At 41.3% G+C, this 25,839-nt stretch overlaps 2 protein-coding genes across 2 annotated transcripts; one reads left to right on the top strand and one right to left on the bottom strand.

Moving 5' to 3' along the window:
• Window positions 1-11,005: 11,005 nt before the first annotated feature.
• On the bottom strand, window positions 11,006-19,643 carry LOC145413390 (sulfotransferase 1E1-like). Its single transcript, XM_080283077.1, has 8 exons — window positions 19,494-19,643; window positions 19,118-19,309; window positions 18,521-18,633; window positions 16,257-16,468; window positions 16,013-16,139; window positions 15,546-15,682; window positions 11,787-11,928; window positions 11,006-11,179 (listed from the first exon to the last, which is right to left on the bottom strand). The coding sequence occupies exons 1-8, from the start codon at window positions 19,631-19,633 to the stop codon at window positions 11,058-11,060; spliced, it is 1,185 nt and encodes a 394-aa protein (XP_080139203.1). The 5' UTR covers window positions 19,634-19,643; the 3' UTR covers window positions 11,006-11,057.
• A 606-nt stretch (window positions 19,644-20,249) lies between these two features.
• On the top strand, window positions 20,250-25,573 carry Alg1 (ALG1, chitobiosyldiphosphodolichol beta-mannosyltransferase). Its single transcript, XM_080283097.1, has 2 exons — window positions 20,250-20,376; window positions 24,191-25,573. Exon 2 carries the CDS (start codon window positions 24,202-24,204, stop codon window positions 25,567-25,569), a length of 1,368 nt encoding a protein of 455 aa, XP_080139223.1. The 5' UTR covers window positions 20,250-20,376; window positions 24,191-24,201; the 3' UTR covers window positions 25,570-25,573.
• Window positions 25,574-25,839: the final 266 nt, after the last annotated feature.

The raw sequence follows: 25,839 nt of genomic DNA, 5'->3' as shown, positions 1-25,839 counted from the left end.
TTGTACTTTATTCTTGCTACAGTCAAATGATTTTGTTTTACTTAAGAAAAATATCTGTTGTTATAGGGGTCTCTCTTCAGCCCCTCCAATATGAAATATTGCCCCAGAGCTGAATACCTTTGTCTGAAGGTACCAAGAACACAATCAAAAAGACATTGTGTTACTCAAGATTGTTAAAGGCTGTGTTCTGTGCCTATGTGATTCAGCCTTCCAGTTAAGTTTCATAATCTGAGATCCATTCTTAGGACCTCATCTTACTTTTTCCTTTGTCTACCCACAGGCACTCTCCCATTCCATGTTCAGGTTTCTACAGCTCTTCAACATGTGTTTTTATCACCACATGGCACCTCAGCTTACCCCCTACACACAAGCTTACTGACACTCATCATCCAGGTTTCTCTCAGTTTGGCATTGCACATCCATATCACCAGCCTCATTACCGGTACTGTATATTACATTCACATTTACAACTTAACTGCCCATGTTCCATTATCGTACAGTATCATACCTTTCACACGTAGTATAATACAGTAAAAGTCCTTTAATATGATCACCAATAATTTGAATATCCCAGTACTCCAAATTTTTTGAGACACCGCTGTAGTTTTAAAGAATGCTGTAATAATAAGATAATTTTAAGTGCAGTAACAAATTTAAGTGTATTGAGTGAAAATTAAGTGAATTACAGTATGTTACGGTTGAGTGAATTGAATGAAAACTAAGTGAATCAAGTGGATTTTTTTCTCTGGGATTTATCTATGGATTTATATGGCTTGGACTTGCTCCTGGACTTGGATGTACCTGCCTGCAACTATTTAGCTACACTTCTATGCATTTCTGGTGAGTAAAACAATAACCCATATCATTTTAAGTTTTTACTTAATGATCATGTACATATTTCCAATGTTTTCAGAGGTCCCTTCCTTTTATTCATCAATGACCTTCTAAGCTGTGCATCTAACCCTGTCCACTCATACGCTGATGACTCCACCCTTCACCTTTCCATTCGGTTCCCGCAACGCCCATCTCAGCAGTTACTTCAGCAAACAAGGGATGAGGCTATGGCACACCTAATGTCTGACTTGGCTCATATCTCCGACTGGGGTAAAAATAATCTTGTTTTTAATGCATCTAAGACTCAGTTCTTACACCTATCAACCCATCAAAATCTTCCACAGGTATACCCACTAATGTTTAATAATATTCAGCTTGATCTGCATCATCCTTGAACATGCTTGGGGTTTCATTTACTCGGGACTTATCTTGGAAAGATCATATTACATCTCTTGTAAAATCTGCTTCCTTGAGATTGGGTGTGCTAAGCTGACTCCATTCTTTCTTTATCCCTGCACAATTGTTGACTCTATACAGGGGTTTTATCCACCCCTGTGTGGAGTACAACTCTAATGTATGGGGAGGCTCCCCACATACAGCTCTTCTCAATAGGGTGGAGTCAAAGGCTTTTCGTCTCATTAACTCTCCTCCTCTTACTGACTCCCTTCAACCTCTGTCTCTTCGCCGCACTGTTGCACCTTTATTTCTTTTCTATCGCTACTTTAATGGTCACTGCTCCTCTGAACTGTCTGCATGCATTCCTCCACCTCTACGACGTGCGCATAGCACCCGTCCAGCAGCAAACTCTCATCCCTTTTCTGTCCAACTCTCTAATGCAAGAGTTAACCATTACTCTCAGTCCTTCATTTATGCAACAGGTCAACTCTGGAACTGTCTCCCTCTGTCTGTATTTCCTGCTGCCTATGATCTCCAGTCTTTCAAATGCAGTGTGTCCAGGAATCTCGAAATGAATGGATCTTGAATTTGGCTCTCTCTGGTATTTTGTTTTTCTCTTGGAGGGAACTGTTATTGCAGGCTCATGGCCTTTGGTTCCTTCTTCCTCGCATTAAAAAAAAAAGGAAAAAAAAAAAAAAAACAGTTTGAAAGACCCGTGGTCCCCTGCCGTTTGGATTACAGGACTTTTATTCGTTTTCGTTTTCGTTTTTAAAGGCTCCAACATGCTTGCATGTGTCGGCCTTGGTCACCTAATGGCGGCTCTCCATGCTGCACGATCCATTGCAGCCTCCCTGTTCAGTCCCTTAACCCTAAGGTCACACTTAATGACCTCGTCCCATGTCTTTCTCGGTCTACCCCTCATAACCCCACCCCCAATATTAACACTTCTCACCTTCCTCACCCAACTATCATCCCCCATCCTCTCCACATGTCCAAACCACCTCAATCTACCTCTCCTCATCACAACACCAATACACTCCAGTCCCATCCTACCTCTCAACTCTTCCATTGTAAACCCAGCCCCTCCAGGCCTTGGACGCAGGGACGCACTGCACATCCACCTAATCATTGTCATTTCTGTACGTCTGAGCCGGCGAATGTCTTCCTCCTTCACTGCCCAGGTCTCACTGCCATACAGCATTACACTCCTAACACACGCTGCATACAAAGACCCCTTAGCACGTAGGGAGAGCCCCCTCAATGTCAGGAGAGGCAAGAGCTCCCTGAACTTCTTCCAACCACTTCTCACCCTAGCCACAGAGCTAGCTCCAGCCCCACCTCCAGCACACAACATGTCTCCTAAATAACAAAACTCTTCCACACACTCAAGAGATTCACCAGCAAGTTCAATTCTTTCACGTCTGACAGTCTCCACCTGCTCACCCCGGCCGCCGTACACATAAAATCAGCATTATCTCGCAGTCTACCTCTGATACCACTACATCTCTTATGCACCCATTTATCACACACACCGCACAAGATGGAATTACTTCCCACGCCCTTGTGGCAAACTGCACATGGCCACTCTCCCTCGTCTTTGACAGTACCGCCACCAACCCTAGATATCATCACTTTTGTTTTATCTGCATTTACCCTTAAACCCTTTTGCCCCATACCATCTCTCCACTTCCTAAACCTTTCCTCCGCCTCCCTTTCATTCTCTGCAATCAACACCAAATCATCAGCATACAACAACTCCCACGGGAGTCCGTTTCTAAAGTCACGTGAAAGGGCTTCAAGTACCATGATAAACAACATGGGACTCAAGACTGACCCCTGATGCACACCAACATTCACGGAAAACTCATCACTCAAATCTCCATTCACTCTCACCTGGGTGTGAGCACCCACATACATGGCCATAACCACCCTAACCAGCCACTCCTCCAAGCCAAGCTTTCTCATTGCCCACTTCACCACCTCTCTAGGGACTCTGTCAAAGGCCTTTTCCAAATCAACAAAAACAAAATAAAGATCCCTTCTCCTACCAATATATTTTTTCCTGAAGCTGTCGAACAATGAATATGGCATCAGTGGTCCCCCTACCTGGCATAAACCCAAACTGCATCTCATCAATATTCACTCTTTCTCTAATCATACCTTCTAAAACTCTCTCCATTACCTTCATTATCTGATCTAAAAGCTTTATACCTCTATAATTCCCTCTTTCCAGGGCATCACCCTTCCTTTATACACATTTACAATTACACTCTTCAGCCAATCATCTGGGACAACACACTCATAAATAATCCTATTTATCAGGTCAGTGACTAAACTCACCCCTATATCGCCTGAGGCCCCATACCAACATTTCGGCAGTCAACCCAGACACACCTGCTGCCTTCCCCACCCTCATCCTGCCTATTGCCTCACTCACAGTAGCAGTATCAATCAAAGGCCAAGGGCCAGACACTGGATCTGCTGGCTCCAAACCTTCCCTGTCCCAGTCAAACTCCTCATTCAACAACCGGTTATAATGCTCTCTCCATGCATCTTTAATATCCTCACTGTTCACCACTACCCTTCCTTCATCATTCTTCACACACTGCTCACCTATGATATCCCGATTATCCCTCTTCACCTGACCTGCCACCCTAAATATATTTTTCCTTTCCCCATGATTGAGGTTATCAAGTAATTGTCTCTGTGACTCAGACTTTGCCCTGTATACCTCTCTCCTAGCCCTACGCTTGGCAGCCAAATATTCCTCTTTGCTACCACCCTTCTTCCATTCCGGAAAAGCCTTCTTTTCTCCTTAATTGCAGGTTCTACACCCTCATCCCACCACCAAGTTACTTTATGTCTTGGTGGTCCTCTGTCCAACCGCATGTTACATTAGTAACTCTCAAGAAATTGTTCTTGAGGGCTCTGTACTGTTCATTAACGCCTCTGTCTACAGCTCCCTGTTCAGCCACCACTCTCCTCAACTCGCTATAGAAGGCATCCCTTACTACTTGGTTTTTCAGCTTCCATATTTTCCTCCTAGGTACATAAGTCCTCTTTTTCATCATTTGTTCTTTAAGCACCATATCACAAATCAATAGTTTGTGCTGCTGCACACACTCCTCACTTCCTATAACTTTAACATCCCTCACTAACCTCCTATCGGCCCTCCTAACCAGAAAATAATCTATCTGACTGCTATTTCCCCCAGACTCATACGTAATTAACCTACTGTCTCTTTTCCTAAAATATGTGTTGCACACAATCATGTCCGTTGCCTCCCCAAACTCGAGTATCCTTTCCCCTTCTGCATTCCTTAGACCATATGCACATCCCCCATGCACTCCTTCATAACCTTGGGCTGCTTCACCTACATGACCATTTAAGTCCATTTAAGTCCCCTCCCAAAATCACTATCTCATCATCCCGCATACCACCCACTACACGTATTAAATCATCCCAAAATCTATCTTTCTCTGATTCATCCAATCCTGCCTGTGTATTTCATACACAAACTCCCTTTGTTGCCAGTAGGGCCAACAGTTCAAAATTTCTTGCAACCACATGAACACCCCCCCCTTGTACTAATTATATCACCCTAGTGTTTCAAAATTCATATACTGTACACACACTAAAGCAAAAAAAAAAAAAAAAAAAAAAACATTATTATCCTTTATCTGCTGAACCACACAATCTCCACTGCACAGGGAGCACTAATTATTGGTTATACGTTGCAAATGTATACCATATTCAGTATCAATATTTTATTACAAAAAGCACCAGTATTCTTGTATTAAGGTAATGTAACTTAAGATCCCTATCTATTTACTGCCAGATGCCTTAATCCCATAAGGGGTGGCCACAAACAAATTGCCTCCATGTCACTCTGTCCCCTGCCATTTCATTGCCCTGCTTCCAGCTCACACCCCCCTCTCTCATATACCTCTCCACTTCATCCCTCAATCTCATCCTTGGCCTCCCCCCTTCCACCTCACTTGGATACAGTCTCCTTGCCAGTCTCTTGCTCTCCATCCTCTCCACATGGCCAAACTACCTCAGTGTGTTTCCCCTAATGCTTCCTATCACATCTACAACACAATGCTACTTCACTTCCTCATTTGTCAGGGGAGCACGGTAGCTCGGTGGTAGGGTGTCGGGCTCGTAATCGTGAGGTTGCGAGTTCGCGCCCAGCCCAGTGGCTGCTGTGCTAGGAGGGGTAGCGCTCTCCTGTAACCCTAGCAGGGCTATATGATCTGATGAGGTCTAGCTCGGGGATTAATCCCTTAATTCCTTCCTCATTTGTCAGTCTGTCTCTCTATGTGACTCCACATACTCCTCTCAAATAACTCATTTCCACTGCTCTCACTCTTGACTTGTGTCCCTCCAACGAGGTCCAAGCTTCACTTCCATACATCAGAGTTGGTATCACAACACTGTCATGTAGTAACTTTTTCACTTCCATGCTCGGTTCCCTGTTTCTTATCACTGCTCTCAAAGAACCAGTAACCTTTCTTCCTTGTTGTACCCTTTCAATCATTTCACCCTCTAAATTTCCACCATAACTCATCATTCTACCCAAGTACTTAAATGCACTCACATTTTTCATTTCCTCCTCATCCAACCTCACTGTACATTCAGTGACTTCATTTCTCTCGAAGACCATAACTTTACTCTTCCCTACATTCACCTTTAGGTTCCATTTCTTACTCTCCCAAACTCATTCACCAAGCCTTGCAGCTCCTCTTCATCTTCACTCAACAACACAGTATCATCTGCAAACAAGAGTACAGGGAGTTTCCCCACACTGCCCCCTCTCATTAGGGCCATTCCAACATCCACTGCCCTACCTTGTATCTTTTTTTATAACCCCACTTATTTACAGATTGAAGAGCCATGGAGACATGGTACATCCCTGTTTCAATCCAACCTTCAAATATAAAAAAAATTCACTCAGTTCACTATCCACATGCACTGCAGCCCTAGCATCCTCATACATATTCTTCACAGCATTCAACAACTTCCCATTTACTCCATATATTCTTAATACTTTCCACAGTCCTTTTCTATCCACCCTGTTATATGCTTTCTCCAAATCCATGAAGGCTGCATACAACTTCTTTCCCTCCTCTTAAAACTTTTCCACTAAAGACCTATGAATGTCTGATCTACACAACCGCTTCCTGTCCTAAAACCTCCCTGTTCTTCTGCAACTAATTCCTGTTATTTTCCTAACTCTGTCAATAAGTATCCTACCATATACTTTTGCACTAAGAAGACAAATGCCCCTATAATTACCACACACTTCTTTCCCCCCCCCTTTCCTTTGTACAGGGGAATAATTATACCTGACTTCCTATCCTCTGGGACTGGGACTTTATCCTCCTCCCAGGCCAATCTGCACATCTTCCACATCCATTTTACTACTATTTCTCCCCCCATGCATCAGCATTTTACCACACACTCCATCAATTCCTGGGTCTTTCCCCATTTTGACTTTAGTTACTGCTTCCACAATGTCCATCCTACTGATTTCTTCCTCTCCTCACATGCCTCCATCTCCCAGCCATTCACCAGCCACTTATACTCACATTACTTTCACTCTCTTCGTTTTCGTTTTTAAAGGCTCCAACATACTTGCATGTGTCGGCCTTGGTCACCTAATGGTGGCTCTCCATGCTGCACGATCCATTGCAGCCTCCCTGTTCAGTCCCTTAACCCTGAGGTCACACTTAATGACCTCGTCCCATGTCTTTCTTGGTCTACCCCTCATAACCCCACCCCCAGTATTAACACTTCTCACCTTCCTCACCCAATTATCATCCCCCATCCTCTCCACATGTCCAAACCATCTCAATCTACCTCTCATCACAACACCAATACACTCCAGTCCCATCCTACCTCTCAACTCTTCCATTATAAACCCAGCCCCTCCAGGCCTTGGACGCAGGGACGCACTGCACATCCACCTAATCATTGTCATTTCTGTACGTCTGAGCCGGCGAATATCTTCCTCCTTCACTGCCCAGGTCTCACTACCATACAGCATTACACTCCTATCGCATGCTGCATACAAAGACCCCTTAGCCCGTAGGAAGAGTTCTCTCAATGTCAGGAGAGGCAAGAGCTCCCTGAACTTCTTCCAACCACTTCTCACCCTAGCCACAGAGCTAGCTCCAGCCCCACCTCCAGCACACAACATATCTCTCAAATAACAAAACTCTTCCACACACTCACGAGATTCACCAGCAAGTTCAATCCTTTCACGTCAGACAATCTCCACCTGCTCACCCCGACACGCCATACACATAAAATCAGCATTATCTCGCAGTCTACCTCTGATATCACTACATCTCTTATGCACCCATTTATCACACACACAGCACAAGATGGAATTATTTCCAACGCCCTTGTGGCAAACTGCACATGGCCACTCTCCCTCGTCTTTGACAGTACCACCACCAACCCTAGATATCATCACTTTTGTTTTATCTGCATTTACCCTTAAACCCTTGTGCCCCATACCATCTCTCTATGTTCAACAATTCCATAAAGTGTTCTCTTCATCTGCTCACTTTTTCTCCCTTCTCCACTATTAATCTATTTTTATCTTTCACTCCCCGACTAACTCCTTTAACACCCTGTATAACTCTCTTTACCTTTTGCCAGAACATTTTCTTACATTCCCTCCACTTTACACTCAAATTCCTCATCCTTTCTCTTTTTACTCTTACTAATCTTTTCACCTCTCTCTTCCTCTCTACATATATATCTCTCTCTTCCATCTCTCACCTTCCTCCACACCCCTGTTTCTCATCCACTCACTATCTGCTTTCTTCTTTTGTGCCACAGCCTGTCTCACCTCTTCATTCCACCATGCTGTTCCTTGCATCCCTTTTCATCTTCTCTTCACCCCACACATCACCTCATATGCTGCACAGATTTCTTCTGTGAATATCTTGCACACACCTCCCACATCATTGACTGACATGGATAGTTTGTTTCAAGCAAATCTGAAAGACTACTATATTGCTTCAATATAATACTGAATCAGTAGAGAGGCAGCCTGCAGTCCCAATGGACCCAGGATCGAATCCTGGCTGGGGCAGGGAACAGTTTAAGGTATAAGGAGACTGTACTGATCTACAAGAAGACCCGCCATGTCATCAAAATACCCACGCTAATACCCGTACACCAGTCCTGTATGAGACAGCCCTAGCATGTATTCAATATGAATGGTGGGTGTTAGCACCTAAGTGGTGACATGTGGAGGTGTGTAGGAGGACTACCGTGCCTTGGGATAGGCCCTGAAGCATTTGCCCAAAGTCAGACACACACACACATGCAAGCAAGCATGCATGGATGCACGGATGCAAGCACGCGCGCGCACACACACACACACACACACACACACACACACACACACACACACACACACACACACACACACACACACACACACACACATGCAAGCAAGCATGCACGCACACACACACACACACACACACACACACACACACACACACACACACACACACACACCGCTCGCTGGTGCAGTGGTAACGTTCTTGCTTGCCATCTGGTAGACGGGAGTTCGTGCCTCGCTCAGGTTGCGAAAAGTTTCACTGACGAAGTGGGTGGTTATTGTCCCCCTTGAGCAAGGGGATGGGTGTGTGGGTGTGTGAAGGTCACAGCCTTGCCCTTAGATCAGACTATATGAGCTCTCAGCTCCCTTCCGGGAGGGTAAAATGCTGACGATCACAACCATCAAGTGATCCTGACCGACCCGGTGAATTACACACACACACGCACACACACACACACACACACACACACACACACACACATGTCCACACATACTACCAGATATACAAATAGCAGAAAAAGTAATACAGGAGGAGTTAAGTAGATTAGACAGAGGAAAAGCAAGTGGTCCTGATGAAATTTCATGTTGGGTGTTACAAGAATGTGCAAAGGAGTTAAGTAAACCATTATTTTTAATTTTCAAGAAATCCTTGAGTCAAGGGAAACTACCTGATATTTGGAAAAAAGCAAATATAGTCCCCTTATTCAAGAAAGGAAATAGACAAAATCCTCTCAACTACCGACCAGTATCACTGACCAGTGTTGTAAGCAAGGTATTAGAAAAACTTATAAGAAAAGCTTGGGTAAATCATCTAGAAGAACACAGTATGATAACAGAAAGACAGTTTGGTTTCAGAAAAGGAAAATCATGTGTTACTAATTTGTTGAGCTACTATGACAGAGTAACAAACGCAATACAGGAAAGGGAAGGATGGGTGGACAGTATCTATTTAGATTTCAAGAAAGCTTTTGACACAGTACCACACCAAAGACTTTTATGGAAGCTGTACCATCAAGGAGGAATTCGAGGCAAACTGTTTTGTTGGATGCAAGACTTTCTCATAAAAATAGAAATGAGGACAGTACTAAGAGGAAACTACTCATCATGGAAAGAAGTGACTAGTGGAGTACCACAGGGTTCGGTGCTGGCACCAATCATGTTTTTAGTGTACATAAATGATATAAACAGTAACACTGGAAATGAGAGCTATCTGAATATGTTTGCAGATGATGCAAAAATACAAAGGAGAATTACTAGCACAGACTCTTGTAGGGAGCTACAAGAAGAATTAAATAAACTTCATGAATGGAGTAGTACATGGCAAATGGAATTCAATGTGGACAAGTGTCATGTAATCAAGTTTGGTAAAAGTGGAAAAAGACCTGATTGGGATTATAAGTTAGGAAATAAAACCCTATACACATCAGAAAGAGAGAAAGACCTAGGTGTGATTATCAATAACAGACTATCTCCGGCTGACCACATCAGCGAGAAGGTACGTAACATGTATACACTGCTTGCAAATATGAGAATAGCATTCATATACATAAATGAAGACATGCTAAGAAGGATAATAACATTCATTAGACCAACCCTGGAATATGCATCAGTAGTCTGGAGTCCTCATCTCAAAAAGCATATAGACAAGATTGAAAAAGTTCAAAGGGCCGCTACAAGATGGATACCAAGCTTAAGGGACCTAAGCTACGAAGAAAGACTAAATAAACTGAATCTACCAACACTACAGGAGAGAAGGAAAAGAGGTGACATGATAATGCTATATAAGTGCATATCAGGAAAGGAGAAAATAGACATAAATGATTACTTAACATATGGAGAAGCATCAGCAAGAGGACACTGCAAAAAACTGCATAAGAAGAGAGGTGATAAAGACGTAAGGAAATTCAGTTTCCCAAACAGAGCAATTGATCAATGGAATGCACTACCGAATGAAATAGTGTGTGCCAAAACAATTCACAAATTTAAGGATATGTACGATAAATATGGTTTAAGACACGGGACAGTACGAGCTTGACTCATTCCTGTAAAGATACAATTAGGTAAGAACAATTAGGTAAGAACACACACACACACACACACACACACACACACACACACACACACACACAAAATCTGTTGCCATATGCCTCAATCCCGTAAGGGGTGGCCACAAACAAATGATCTCCATGTCACCCTGTCTGACACCATTTCTCTGCCTTGCTCACAGCTTACACCCCCCTTTCTCATATACCTTTCCACTTCATCCTTCCATCTCATCCTTGGCCTCCCCCTCCCTCGCCCCCCCTTCACCTCACTTGCATATGTTCTCCTCATTAGTCTCTTGCTCTCCATCCTCTCCAGATGGCCAAACCACCTCAATGTATTTCTCCAAACACTTTCTGTAGTTAGTATGAAACAATAATCAATTTAACTAAATACTGTATACAAAACTAATTTGGTTTTAAACTGAAGATTTTTCATACATAAAATCAAGACCAGTATTAAGTAAATTCTTCCTTTCCCATTTCTCAAATGCTACAACTTCATCGTCACTGAGGTGATGCTTCCAGTTTCCAACTTCACCTGTGAAAAGATAGAAATAATAAGGTTTACTCTGTTAAAAACAGTTAATGTACATCCTTAACCAGTACTTATGAATACACATCACTTGTGGCTGAAAACAAGTGAAACATAACACATTTATGTAGTTAAAATTAAGTACAGCATACTATTTTAAAGATGGAGTTTTATGGAATCAAATTTTTCTACTTAGAAAAGTTGCTACAGAACCAGACCTAATCTTCACAACTGATCCTCTATTTCAGTTAGTTCTGAAAAGGAATGTCTTCACACAATACAGTTGATAAAATTAGGCAGTGCATCCTTTTGTACAATATCCCACAACCTCTCTCCCTGTCCCCTGAATGGTGGATGACAGATGGCAGGAGATAGGCAACGTCAACCTTCTGTCCATCAGGTTCATGTTCAGATGAGTAAGTCTGGGGCCACAACAACAGCTTCAGATATATATACATTCTGAGATGACTTTGGCAAGGTATTCAAAATTATATACAGTATATTTTTTTGATAATGTAAAATGTTTTCCATCACCCATTGATGGATGGATGTAAAATGTTTTCTGTTTATGCCAAAGTGATGACTAAAACCATACATATTTAGTTGGCATTACCTTTTCTCAAGAATTTTCCTTGATCTTTATGAGCAAATCCAAGATCTTTCCAGTGCTCATAATTGACACTTGGGTTTGCTGACATGGAGCCAAAGGATGTGCAGGCTGTCACATAATTCACCTCATCACTATTGGCATCAACCTGGTAAGAGAAGAAAGTAGTGTACTGTAGGTAATAGTGAGTGTTCTAATTTATAACATTCAGACAGAGTACTGTACTACTATACATATTTCAGTCCACTGACCTCAAGTGAGTTGAAATCCCATATATATACTGTATATATATATATATATATATATATACACACACACACACACACATACAGGTAAACCTTGAAATACGATACCCCTAGATGCAATATGCCGGCTTAACGATGGGGGTAGATATATCACCATACCCTGCCTAATGATGTCTGAACCCCGGTTTAACCATGCATTTTGATTTTTTAAAACCGATTCTGATGGTATTTTTGACTAAAATTGTGTGTCTATGTTGATTTATAAACTGTTTTTAGACTTTGATTATATAATGTGTTTCAGCCATAGACAAGGTTAACATAGTCATTTTGGGGTACAGTTTACTAAGCCTGATTTTTTCCAGACTTATATTTGATGATTTTCAGATCTGTTGGTTTTAGTGAGTTATTTACATGTGATAAGCTTAGGTTAGCTTGTTTTACAGCTGTTCGGCCATTTAGATTGGCTTTAAGCTTGTTTTTGGGCTCATTTGGGTGGGTTTGGGACTTGGTTGGGGAGGAAGCCCAAGGCTGAAAAAAGCATCCCATTACTTTACATGTTAAATCTACCCTAATATATGATACCCAGCCTGACAATGGGTTTTTACCTAACAAATTGCATCGTTAAACTGGGGTATACCTGTACATATTTTTTCTTCCTATTTCTATACTGATCATTCAGCTTAGGGGAAACTTTTTGTACAGATAGGACAGATACACCTTCAAGTCTATGGTATAATTAATAAGCTGACAGAACAGAGCAAGGTGGAAAATTGCTGCAAGGTGAATCTGTCCAATCCATGCTGGGCCTATGTAGGAAAGACATAAAACTAATAAATCCTTTCACAATTATTAACCTTTACAAAGGCAAATAAAATAGTTTGGAGGTACCAGTAGCAAGATCATCAAAGAACATTATGCTAAATTTAAGGGTTTAACCCCTTGGCTGCAACTTTCCTTTTAAAAGGTCCAATTGGGGGGCTGCGTTGTTGCTTTTAAAATCCACGAATCGATTTCAAAAATTGCACCCTGGATTTTGGTGTGAGTACTGTACTTTGTGCACTTTTTGTGTGTATCAAATATTTGCTGTGAGACAGAAGTGGAGAAGGCTTGTGAGAAGGACTTTAAGTGTTTATGGCATTTATGGATCTGGAAACAGCTTATGGCAAAGCTGACTGAGAAGGATTGAGGAAGGTTTTGCACATGTACGGTGTTGATGGTAAGCTGCTAGGTGCCATCAAGAATTTTTATGATGGCATTGACGCATGTGTAAGGGTAAATGGGCATCTAAGTGAATGGTTTACAATTAATGTGGGGGTGCGACAAGGTTGTGTGATGTCCCCATGGTTGTTTTATATATATATATAAGGATGGGGTGATAAGTAAAAACATGAGTAATTCAGAGAGGGATGGCATTGGTAATGAATGGCGATGGATGGAATATCTCAAATTTGTTGTCTGCTGATGATGCAGTGCTACTTGCAAATACTGGACAAAAACTTGGTAGACTAGTGAAGAGTTTTGCTGATGTCTGTGAACGTTGTTCCTTGAGAGTAAATGTAGAAAAGTAAAGTGATGGTAACTGAGAGAAAAGGTGACTCCCAGTGTGATGTTACAATGAATGGAGAGAGACTGGAATTGGTGAGAGAGTTCAAATACCTGGGTAGAGTGACAGAAAAGAGAGGAAAATGTGCAAAAGAAGTGGAAAGTAGAGTGACACAAAGAAGGAACATAGCTGATGCTATGAAGGCCTTGGTAAGAAACAAAGGCTTGAGTGTCGTAGCTGTGCGAGGCTTACATGTTGGAGTGTTAGTGCCAAGTTTAACAAATGGATGAGAGACTGTGGTGTGGCATGAAAATGAAAAGTCAAGAGTAAGAGCAGTGGAGATGGGACTGCTGAGGAATGTATTTGGAGTAGAGAGGGTGGATGGGATACAAAGTAATGTGATTTGTGAAAGATGCAGAGTGAGGAAGTCTGTGGATACCAGAACTGAAGAGTGTACAAAGATGGTATGGGCATGTGGAGAGAATGGATAACAATAGTGGTGAAAAAGGTATATCTGGGTGAATCTGAAGAAGACAGAAGGCGAGGTAGGCCAAGGAGAAGGTGAAGGGGTATGGTGGATGTGTGAGGAAGAGAGGTATGGAAGTCGGTGAGGCTGGGGAATTGACAAGAGATCGAGCTGGCTGAATGAATGCTGCGAGAAGTGCATGATCACGGATTTGGCACCCCTTTTTAACGTGACAGCGTCCGGAGTGACTCCATCGGATACGTTTATGTGAAGCTACAGAATGCAGTGAAAGTTTTTGGTTTATCGGATAAAGCCAGGATTCTGGGTGCTTGAATAATAAGTGAATGGATGCGTGGCCCATTGGATTGGGCAAACCTAGGCTGTCTGGACGTTGCTACCCCTCACCCTGTCCTAGGGTGGGAAAGGAGGTCCAAATGATGATGATGATGATAACTTTGTGTATTCATCCGCCCATGCTTGAGGTTGCCGGTTCGTCCTTATTGCATCCTCCACACTGCATCACACATTACGTAACCACATGAGTCCAGTTTGCTTCAAGAAGTCACGGGGTCTCCAAGTGGTCCACTGCGTTTGCCCCAGCCCTCAACTTCGCTCGGTGTTACCAAGAAAAGAGGTGCTAGAGGTCATATTCCATAGAAAAGGAAGTATGCACCTATTAGTGACAGCGATTCTAGTGATTCTAGTGTGGAATATACTGTAAAACCTCTAAAAAAACAAGCCAGCACACCATGCTCCAAGTGACACCAACCCACCATCATGACTTTCACACACTCGTCAAATGTATGTAAGTGATAGAGAGTAAGTGTAAGTGACTAAAATATAAGGCAAATGAAAGTGTCTGGTGTAAGCTATGTATATATATATATATCTATATATATATATATGTATATATATCTTTTCTTGAGTTTAGCATTTTACTATTACTGAGTAGCTATTCACGGTTTAGTATCACACCATTTTATTGTACCGGTATAATGTTTGTAAAATAATGATTTGGAAATGCTAAGTGAACCATTTAAGATAATGCAAAGAAAATGATGCATATAGTGGTGTGTGGTCAGGAAATGAAATGTGGTGAGCGGCAGTGTGGTGGAGTGTGACGGACAACTACACCGATGCAAAAAAACACCAACAATGGCGTTGCTTCCACCTCTCTCTACAGCATCATAGGAGCACCTAAACATTCACTGATGTGCTCATAGAGAAGAAGAAAGGTTTTGCTTCCTTGTGCAAGTTTTATTATTATTTTTTTTTTTGTCTTGTGTTTAATATCATAATTATTGCACTGTAAAGGGTACTTTTGTGTGGACTGCTGAAATAGGGGTATCAATCTCACTACCTTAACTGCAGTCAAGGGATTAAAAACAAATGCTGTACTGTACCAGTAAGTTTGTTGCATAATGGACAGGCCACAATAGATGACAACACAACGTAGATCTAGGCAGAAACTATATCCCAGGTACTAATTCATAAAATAATACTGTGCTTACATTTAAAAATTCTGCAATTTCCTTAACAACTTTCACAGGATCCTGATGTAGCTGCTCGTACGACAGAAAGAGGATGTTTGGGTTGTGTCGAGCCCTCCAGTATCCCAGAACATGCTCAAAGAAAGGACTGTACATCACTGCAACAAAAGAGATTTGTTATGGATATGAGTTGTAATAGATGTCAACTTACCTACACATGGGAGGAGCACTGTGAGATAACATTTACTGCATTTAATACAAAGAGGCAACTCTCAACAAGGGTTAGCCTTAATAAACCCTTTCAATATGAGCAGCTGTTTGTACATTAGATAATTTAATCTGGTAGCTCAAAGAATAAACTAAACAGGACATATGCCAGAGTCAAAGTGATAATCACTCCTTCAGAGATCTCCAATACATCATATGGCAGCAGCAGGAAAAGCTAAACTACAAAGAGTTATCATTTTAGTGAGAATATGAACACTTACCCATGTCGGCCAGAAACATGTTGATGAAGCTGGAGAAACTGCCCTGGTAGCTACACTGAGTTAGGAGCCTCATGAAGTAGTAGTAGGACACAGCCACATCACGGGGATTCCGACATATATAAATCAGCTGCAAAGCAAAATGCAGTTGTCATTATTATATAACAGCAATGAAACAATAAAATGGTACCTCTTTTTATCCCCTCTGAGGTTTACATGACATGCCTATCAGTATTTTCAAGCTCACCTTGGCATTGCTGCTTGTAAATGAAGGTGGCAAGAGACTCAAGGGCAAGTGTGTCTTGATGTAACGCGGCCCCTGCTTGGCTGCGAGGGACTTGATGCCTGGGTAAGGGTACTCCAGGTAGGGGAATCTTGTCTCTAGGACTTCTGAACTGGCATCAGTCCTCTTGAAGCTGTGGGTCAACATGTACACAATCTCCTGAATCCATGTAGTGCCTACAAGAAAGAATATAGTTTTTATCATTATTCTTTATATTTCCAGATAATTTTATTAAGCTCAGGATAAAGTGAGTCAACTTGTACATTGCCGCTTGAATTAATGTACAGTAGTTCCTAGTAGTCCTCAGCCAACTTCTCCAACACTGTGAAAGTTTTTATATTTTATTCTTGTTACTACTATTAGATTCCAGGTAGGGGAGTCTCATCACAGGAATTTCATGCCTGGTGTTAGTCTTCTTGAAGCCATAAGTCAACATTTACTATGGGTTACAATAATATCAGTGCACAGGGGGTCCCATGCCCACTAAAAACATTTGATCAACTGCAGATGTCTACCAACATTTTGCTGTGCATGAACAATGTCTGTTTATATAAGCATAATATCTGCTATATGTCTGCGAGAGGATATTGCTCATTGGCGATATATGACAACTCCTGACATTACAGATACCAGCGTGTGGTAGGTTGTTCATTCATTTGTTTTTGAAGGCTCCAACATGCTCGTATGTGTTGGCCTTGGTCACCTATTGACAGCTCTCCATGCTGATCGATCTCTGGCAGCTTCCCTATTCAGTCCCTTGTCCCTGAGGTCACACTCAATTACCTCATCCCAGGTCTTTTTCAGTCTACCTCTTGCAACCCTACCCCTAACGTTAACACTTCTCACTTTCTGCACCTAACTATCATCCCCCATATTGTCCATAAGCCCAAAGCATCTCAATCTACCTCTCCTCATCACAACACCAATACACTCTAGTCCCACCCTATCTATCAACTCTTCAATCATAAACCTAACCCCATCCAGGCCTCGCACTCAAGGACGCACTGCGCATCCACCCAATCATTGTCATTTTACGTCTGAGCTTGCGAATATCCTCTTCCTTTACTGCCCAGGCCTCACTACCATACAACGTTACACTCAAAACACATGCTGCATACAAAGATCCCTTAGCACAGAGGGAGAGGCCTCTCAATGTCAGGAGAGGCAACAGCTCCCTGAACTTCTTCCAACCACTCCTCACTCTAGCCACAGAGCTAACTCCAGCTCCGCCTCCAGCACATAACATGTCTCCCAAATAACAAAACTCTTCCACACACTCAAGAGACTCGCCAGCAAGTTCAATCCTTTCACGCCTGACAATCTCCACCTGCTCTCCCCAACTCACTGCACACATGAAATCAGCATTATCTCACATTCTACCTCTGATACCACTGCATCTCTTATGCACCCACTTATCATAGACACTGCTCAAGGTGGACACTAATATTTCAGTGACCTTCGTTCTGTGGTCCCAAATGTTTCATGCATATTGTGCACCAATACTTTTGTGACCCATAGTACAGTTAGTCTGAAAAATATCCTGCAGAAACAGGCTGACAATATCCTAAATAATCAATACTGCTCCTGATGTTCCAAGATTAATCTGTCAATTTGAATGTGTGTAAGTTAACAGTGTATATAGGAAATGTCCAGCAAGCAAAATAAATGGCGTCCTCAAGAAGCCAAATTTAGTAATGTGTGGCAGAATTATTTGAGATTTTGCAATAGCTATTGTCTTTGGTCAAACTGCTTCCCACGAAGTATGCACTGATTCTTATTTTGAAGGACTGTAATCTTCTATATCCATGTAGTTCCTGCAAGAGAGAAGGCTTAATGAAACTGGTCCTTGTTTCGAAGTCGAAGATGTCCACAGATGTCCTCTATCAGAAATTAAGGAATTTTGCTTCAGACTTTCCCAGCCCTATCCCATATGAAGCTGTGAGAAGAATGATTTCCATACTGAATAAGAAATAATCTGGTTGGCATTACAATGTCCACGACTGTAGCATTAAAATGAATTACAGTGACAATTAAACGTATAGGGATATCGTTTTTTGTTAAATTATATTTTTACAACTCAGGTCTCATATTTTATGGGTTTTATTATATATTTTTTTTAACCCCTCCAACTTAAGATGTTAATCTAAGCAATATTGTCAGATGATGGCAAGAATGAATTGGAAAAGATGTCCCCAAGTGCAGTGGGTTAAACGTACACTCTTACTCACCAGCCTTGGGGTAACTTGCAACAACCACATCCTCCTCCCTAAACTGGAAATGTGGCAGCTCTTCGAAAACTCCTGACATGACCAGCTGCCCAGGAAAAATATAACCCTTGTACCTGTAAATGAAGGAATTACTCCTTGTGTTCAGTGGAAACACGGAATATAAATTCAAAATGCTTTACTTATTTAAAACTTTGTTCTTTAAGAAGACCAGGTTAAATTCTGTATCTTCATTTGCCACTACCCTACCCAATGTCTCTGAACACTGTTTACTGTATTACCATGCAAAAGCAACATGTGGGATTACAAATTATTCTGAAGTGTAAGTGCCCTAAGATCTGGCTGTTGTGGTCTAGTACTGTACTTTCAATGAGAGATGACCAAGTGACTCCCTTTGATGACAGTAGAAGACTGCAAAACCTCCTGTCATCCCTTGAAGATTAGACCTAGTGATAATAATGGCAAGGCTGCCACTTCAACTGAATTGTTCTATAATGACATATCATCAGGGGTGGAATGATGCTTTCATGACACTGCTGTCATTAATATAGAAGCTTAAACTTAAAACATATCACCACCAATTTATGGACTCTTCCTTACTTATATACTGAAACATCAGCACCAAACAGGGACTCATCAATAGGAAGTCTTGTGAAATCTTCCAGGAGAGCTTTAAGCCTGAGTCCCTTCTGCCTCTTGAGGAACCATGCAAATACCAAAGTCCCACTAAACAGGGATATGGCAAACATTCGCTTGTACCGACGCAGCTTCTTCAGGCCCTCGTCCTCAGTGCTACTGTGGGAAGAAATATGCTCTATGTAGGACTACTTGTTATGATATACAGCAAATCCTTGTTATGTGTCACTTTTATAGCCCAGGCATTCTACCCACTAGATCACCAGGTTTGAATAAATATATTAGCTACATCAGATACTACTGGCAATAACACATAGCACACTCACACATTCTGTCTCACCTCTGAGTATAGCACCTGAGTGCTGGAAGGAATGGTTGCTGCATACCGGTAGCTGATGGGGACACCTGCTGTATCCTCCTCATCCAAGGATGGCACCAACTTTGGCAACTCCTGTGTACCTGTAAGCTGGGCACCCACATGGATGGCAGTCTTTGCATTTCTACCTGTTGATCGATAATGAGGAATCATAAATACTATACTCCTGTATAATAATGACACCATCACAACTAATTTCCCCAAGTATTCAAGCACCACCTCTGGTAATCATAACTGAAGCCTACACACGGATTTTTCTCAAACTACACATATTTTAAGTGGCTCAGTTTTTATTGCTCTTAACAAGAATGTTGTCCAGGATCAATGGCAAACTGTACTTCACGTTGAATATAACAAACTGTCCATTCATCAATATTACCAGTACCTGCTCTCAGGTCGTGCGGATGAACAGGCTCATTTACAGAACCTTTCTACATTGATCTATGATCTACGAGATTCGTGAATTACTAGTACATACATTTATTGAGTGCCCTTGAACAAGAACGGTTCATTAAAAACAGTGCAAAAAAGTTTGAAGTGTATCATATTAAAAGAACAGTTTTCTTCACAGGCAATGAAGTACATGTACTCTGAGGCAGAAGGTTCCAAGGGACAAGGTTCAAGCGGACAATTCAATAGGGAAGAAGAAGACAGACTGTGGAGGTAGTGCTAGATAAACAGCATATAAATCGTAAGAAAAGAAACGAGTCAGTTCAAGGTGGATAACGTCAGGAGGTACCACTGAAAGGCTCATTCACATTTGACACCATTAACATACGTCACACGTTGCCTGGTGGCCCCGGACAACTGTTTTGACATTGACTCTACTTCAGCCAGGTAGTGACAGGTAAGCATATCGTATTTATTTCCATTTAAACCGAAGACCATTTAGGCTTCGTACAATATGTGGTAGATGTTTAATGGAATCATGGCTGTACTGTTATCTTTCGTTTGAAAAGGACAAAGCATGACGGTATACAGAGTTGGCTCCTGTAATTTTTACCCAAATCAGACTGTTATTTCCATCACCATTCCTTATTCATTCCACTGGTGACAGTCATTACTTGTGTAAATTGTCTGCCGCTGAGCTATGGTCTCTTCCTGCTCAGTAGGTGACATTTAACTTCATTGAAGTTGGTAGGGCTGTGAAGAAGAAAATATATTCACGTATATGGTTAAAAGTAATGATGCCATAAAAGATTTTTAAAAACTGTTTGAAAGGTGACTGTATATGTTTCATTTTCCTGTTTATATATTTTTTGGTATTATTATACTTTCAGCCAAAAACAAATACGAGCTTTTGATCCGTTTTTTCAGTATTACACAATTCTAAGACACTTTTCTTCAGTGGCATTTTTGTTGCAAATTATTTATAGTTTACTGAAGGTTAGGTTGGGTTATCTTTAGAAGTAAAATAAATATACTGCAATTTGCAATGAAAATGCCATAGAAGAAAGGTGTCTTGGTCTCTTAGAATTGTCTAAAACCAAAAAAAAACATCAAAATCTTGTAATTGTGTTTTTGGCTGAAGCTATAATTTTATTTTTTATTTTTTTAATTATTATTATTATTATATATAATGTATAGTTATACAGAATTGTGCTGGAAGCTGCTGTAGAAATGAGTGATGCCTCCTCAACAGTGTCATTGGTTTACTGCATACCATAATTACAGTACCGTTTTAATTTTTTTTTTAGCAGTTTGGCTCAGTGATTTCTACTTTAGTTTTACAGTTGACATTTTAAACTAGTACCGGTATCTGAAATACTGTTTCCTGTGGGTTTGCTTATTCACTATTATGACAGTACCAGTACCGTATGTCTTTAAAGTTGAATGTTGCTCGTTTCTCCAAAGCTTCTCATGTTAAAATATTTGTTTCTTAGATCACTGTTATCTTAATTGTTAGCTGTAGCATAATGTACTTTATTTTTAATTTGTACCAGTAACTTATAGTTATGAAGTAGCTCTTGTTTACTACTTTTTCTGTATTATTTGATTTTGTCTGTAAATGGTTTCTTGGCCTGATAAGGCAGAAGGCCACCTCTTCCATAATGGAAATCAAACATTTGTTTTAGGCCAGTATGTCATTTATTCATACTGTATTGTTTATAAAAGCTCCAATATGATTGCATACATTGGCCTTGGTCACCTAGTGGCGGCATTCCACACTGCTCGGTCTCTGGCGGCCTCCATATTTGGTCCCTTATTCCAGAGGTTGCACTGCATGACCTTGTCCAAGATCACTATTGGTCTTCTGTTCACAGCCCTGCCCCAAACGTTCACACTTCTCACCCTCTTCACGCACTTGTCATGCCCCATCCTCTCGGTATGCCCAGACCATCCCAATCAACCCCTCCTGATCACAATACCAATACATTCAAGTCCCATCCTTCCTCTCAACTCTTCAGTCGCAATCTTAACCCCCCAAGGCCTCATATTCAGGGATGCAGTACATATCCATCTAATCATTGTCATTTCTGTACATTTGAGCCAATGGATATCCTCTTCTTTTATTGCCCAGGTCTCACTACCATATAGGGTTACAGTATTTCCATGTGGATAATGGAGAAGCCATCTTCACTTTTTCAGTTGTCATACCGGTAGTACTGGTGTCTGGTGATTATGGTCTGGTGATAATGCAGCATTATCCACAAGATTATGCAGTAGACAGGAGTTGTATAGATGGAAGTATATAGTTACCCTCATCCCTGGGAATTATGGTATACCGGTACTGTAGTATTACCATGAGAGTGATATGAGCCTTTTGGCTCCATATTTCCCAGGTTTGTTAAAGTTTAATTATGAATTGGAAAAAACATCAACAGCTTAGTATTCCCCTGGTTGTGGAGGTGATAACTGTTGAATTGTCATTAGTTGCATACAAGTACAGTGCTTTCAGCTTTACAGAGTAAGTTTAGTTCTGATCTATCATTTGGACTTTGAGATCATATTATCAGTAGATATTGTAATGGCAAATTTCATTGATAAGATACACAGGACCTTCATATGGGTCGGTGATTATCATGTGGGTCAGTGATTATCAGCTGTTTCTTTGTCTTGGTGGGTAAACATCTGACTCAGTAGCATCCAAGGTTATCAGTGTGTGGAAGCACAGGCAAGATAAATACAGTAACATCAGAGTACTCTTCAGCCAGATTGAAGAAGTAGGTTTGTAATTGCCTGTCCTGTTTTCTTTTGAAATTGAAATTCTTACTGTATGCCTTTGACTGATAGAATGCTGTATGCATTAGGTACGGAATTTTATAACAGCATTGTATCTCAAAGTATAGCTTATCTGATCATCATCTTTCAGAAAAAAGTTTTTGGTGGAAGCAGCTTCTAGAAGTACCAGTATGAACAACAGTATACCCATTTTACTCTAGCTTGGCCTGAAATTGCCACATCCCCATCTTAATTCTCACCATCTTGAATGCTGAGTTGTAACAATAAATGAACACTGGAATATAATGCTAGTGACAAAGAAGTGTTAAGAAGAGAATGTAGAGCCATATTGTCATATTGTGGTTTTGAACTATGTTAAATAAGCTGTGAAAGGATGAATACAGTATATGGGCCAAGTTAATGTAAAAGGACTATAGTATAGCCATTCTGACTGTCCCATTGATCACTGCATGGGTGTGTGGGCCACCTTTTTTATGTAAAGGCATCAGCTATCTGGCATGTAATGAAAGGCACATCTATAAGAAAAATACTGTACTGCCAAAATGTGTGCAGAAGGTTGGGCTCATGTGGTGGAACCAGAATTCTGGGGACTTGAATGGTTTGTGAATGACTGACTCATTTCACCAGGCATGTTGTTGATAGGTCTCCCTTTTTTATGCTTTGTCGTTTTTGTTTTCAGGGCCTTATTTCACTCCCATCCTTAGGTGGGGAAATAGATTTTTTTTTTTTTTTAAATAATGTATTTAACTTAAGACATAGGCTTCACGGCCCATTCCCTGAGATCAAGTGGTTCTCCTACGTACCACACACACCTTCACGTTACCACTTCCGTGTTACTGCCCACCATTCATATTGAATGCTTGTTAGGGATGTCTCATACAGGAATGGTGTATAGTTATTAATGTGAGTGTTTTTGTGACATATTGGCATGTCATAGGGTAGAAGTAAACTTTGCTTGAACAAGATTCAAATTCTTAAACTGTTCCCCGCTCCAGCCATGAGTTGAACCTGGGTTCATTGGTAGTACTGGCCACCTCTCTGCTGACTCGGCCACTGCTGAGGTTTCATTCCTAGTTAGAGCTTATCAGTGGTGCACAGTACTATTTATCATTAATTAAGATGTCATAGAGTGTGACTTCAGGGATAAGGGACTGAATAAAGTGGCTGCAAGTGCTAGAGAGCAGTGTGGAGAGCCACCATTGGTGATCAGGGCTGACATGTAAGCATATTGGAACCTTTATAAGCAAATGAACAAACTAATGGTTATTGTAGACTTGCATCATAGTGTACACAGTGTGTCACTCAGTTAAAAAAGATTCTTACATACAGGATATTCTGTATGAATAATGCTGATGAAAAGAATGATGCTTGTGTTTGATACTTTCTTGTCCTTTGTTAAGTGTGGGAAACATTCCCAGTATGTTCTTATGAGATTTATATAATTGCATTTGCATTACAGTTATATATATTTGTTACAGAATAGTACAAAATGAGCGGCGGAGATGAACAAGATGGTCCGAAACATGAAGAGGAGGGAAAACGAGAGCAAGTGACAGTAGTTGTGTTGGGTGACCTGGGACACTCACCACGCATGAACTACCATGCACTCTCTCTCTCACGGGAGGGTTATGAGGTCAATCTGGTTGGCTACACGGGTTCCAAGCCACAGATTGAGGTGCTGAATGATGAACATATAACATTAAGGTACATGAGGCCTCCACCTAATCTAAGTTCGCTACCAAGGTTGATAGCTTTTTTTGTAAAAGTTTTATGGCAGGCATTTTTTTTGTTTTTCACTCTTTTGACTGGACCATGTAACAAGGCTCTTTTGCTGCAGAATCCACCAGGAGTCCCAGCAATGCCTGTGTGTTGGCTGTACTGTTTCCTTACCAGGACAAGATTTCTTGTAGATTGGCATAACTATGGTTACAGTATTCTGGCACTGTCACTTCGAAAAAGTCATCCTTTAGTTTATATTTATAGAATGATAGAAAGAACATTTGGCAGACTTGCTCATGGAGGACTGTGTGTGACTAAAGCCATGAAAATTGATCTTCAACAAAACTGGGGCATAACAAAAGTAACAGTACTCTATGATCGGCCTGCTGAGCGCTTCCACCCATTAACGTTAGAGGAGAAACACAATTTTCTATTGAAACTGTCATCCCAGTACCCATGTTTCTCCAGTGATTCTCCTGATAAGACTGCCTTCACAGAAAGATATGCTGATGGCCGCCTGGCACTTTGTGAAGACCGACCTGCCCTTCTGGTATCCTCAACCAGCTGGACTGAAGATGAGGACTTCTCCATTCTCTTCCATGCACTCCAGGATTATGAAAATGTGAGGCACCAATTCCCGGACCACTATCCACCCCTCATAGTAGTGGTGACTGGTAAAGGTCCCCTAAAGGTGCACTACACAAGTCTAGTTGCAGATCGACAGTGGTCACACGTGGTTCTCCTCACACCCTGGATGACTGCTGAGGACTACCCTAAACTCTTGGCCTCGGCAGATTTGGGAGTCTGCCTACATTTTTCCTCATCAGGTCTTGATTTGCCAATGAAAGTAGTTGACATGTTTGGAAGTGGCCTCCCTGTAGCTGCAATATACTACCCAGCTCTCCCAGAACTTGTGAAGCATAATGAAAATGGTTTAATTTTCAAGACTAAGGAAGAACTTGCTAACCTTCTGCAAGACTGGTTTCGAGGTTTCCCACAAGAAACTGAAATTAAGGAAACTTACTATGATTTTTACAAGAACATTGATGAATTTCGAAAGCTGCAATGGCACTCATGTTGGACCTGCAATGCTCTGCCCCTGTTCAGTTATGGAAAGCAAAAACATGCCAAAGAGTAGAGTACACATGGGCAGTAGCTATTCTTATGGAGTGAGGAAGCTTACAAATATCTTTTCCGTACCGTTTTTTTTCTGTACAGTTCTTGATGCGTGTCTGTCTTTCTATATACCAATAGCCTGATTCCTTAATCCCAGAAGGATTGGCCACTAATTAATCACCTCCCAGGTTACCTTTTCCTCCACCATTAGGCTGCCCCCTCTCTAACTCACACTGCTTTCACTCATATCCCTTTCCATCCCATCCCTCCATGCTTTAATATACTGTATTCA

The sequence above is a fragment of the Coenobita brevimanus genome, chromosome 96 (genome assembly GCF_032717465.1).
Source record: "Coenobita brevimanus isolate Jiangsu-jjx chromosome 96, ASM3271746v2, whole genome shotgun sequence".
NCBI classification, from domain to species: Eukaryota; Metazoa; Arthropoda; class Malacostraca; order Decapoda; family Coenobitidae; genus Coenobita; species Coenobita brevimanus.
This window is presented reverse-complemented; position numbering and strand designations above follow the sequence as displayed.

What these genes read in the sequence shown, in the direction of transcription:
- LOC145413390 (XM_080283077.1), bottom strand. Translation starts at nt 19,633, where the DNA reads ATGTGGGTGCCCAGCTTACAGGTACACAGGAGTTGCCAAAGTTGGTGC. An exon ending in GCTGATGTTTCAGTATATAA is followed by an intron (nt 18,634 to 19,117) that starts GTAAGGAAGAGT and finishes CTTCATTTACAG; the next exon opens with GTACAAGGGTTATATTTTTC. An exon ending in CATGTTTCTGGCCGACATGG is followed by an intron (nt 15,683 to 16,012) that starts GTAAGTGTTCAT and finishes CTTTTGTTGCAG; the next exon opens with TGATGTACAGTCCTTTCTTT.
- Alg1 (XM_080283097.1), top strand. Translation starts at nt 24,202, where the DNA reads ATGAGCGGCGGAGATGAACAAGATGGTCCGAAACATGAAGAGGAGGGA.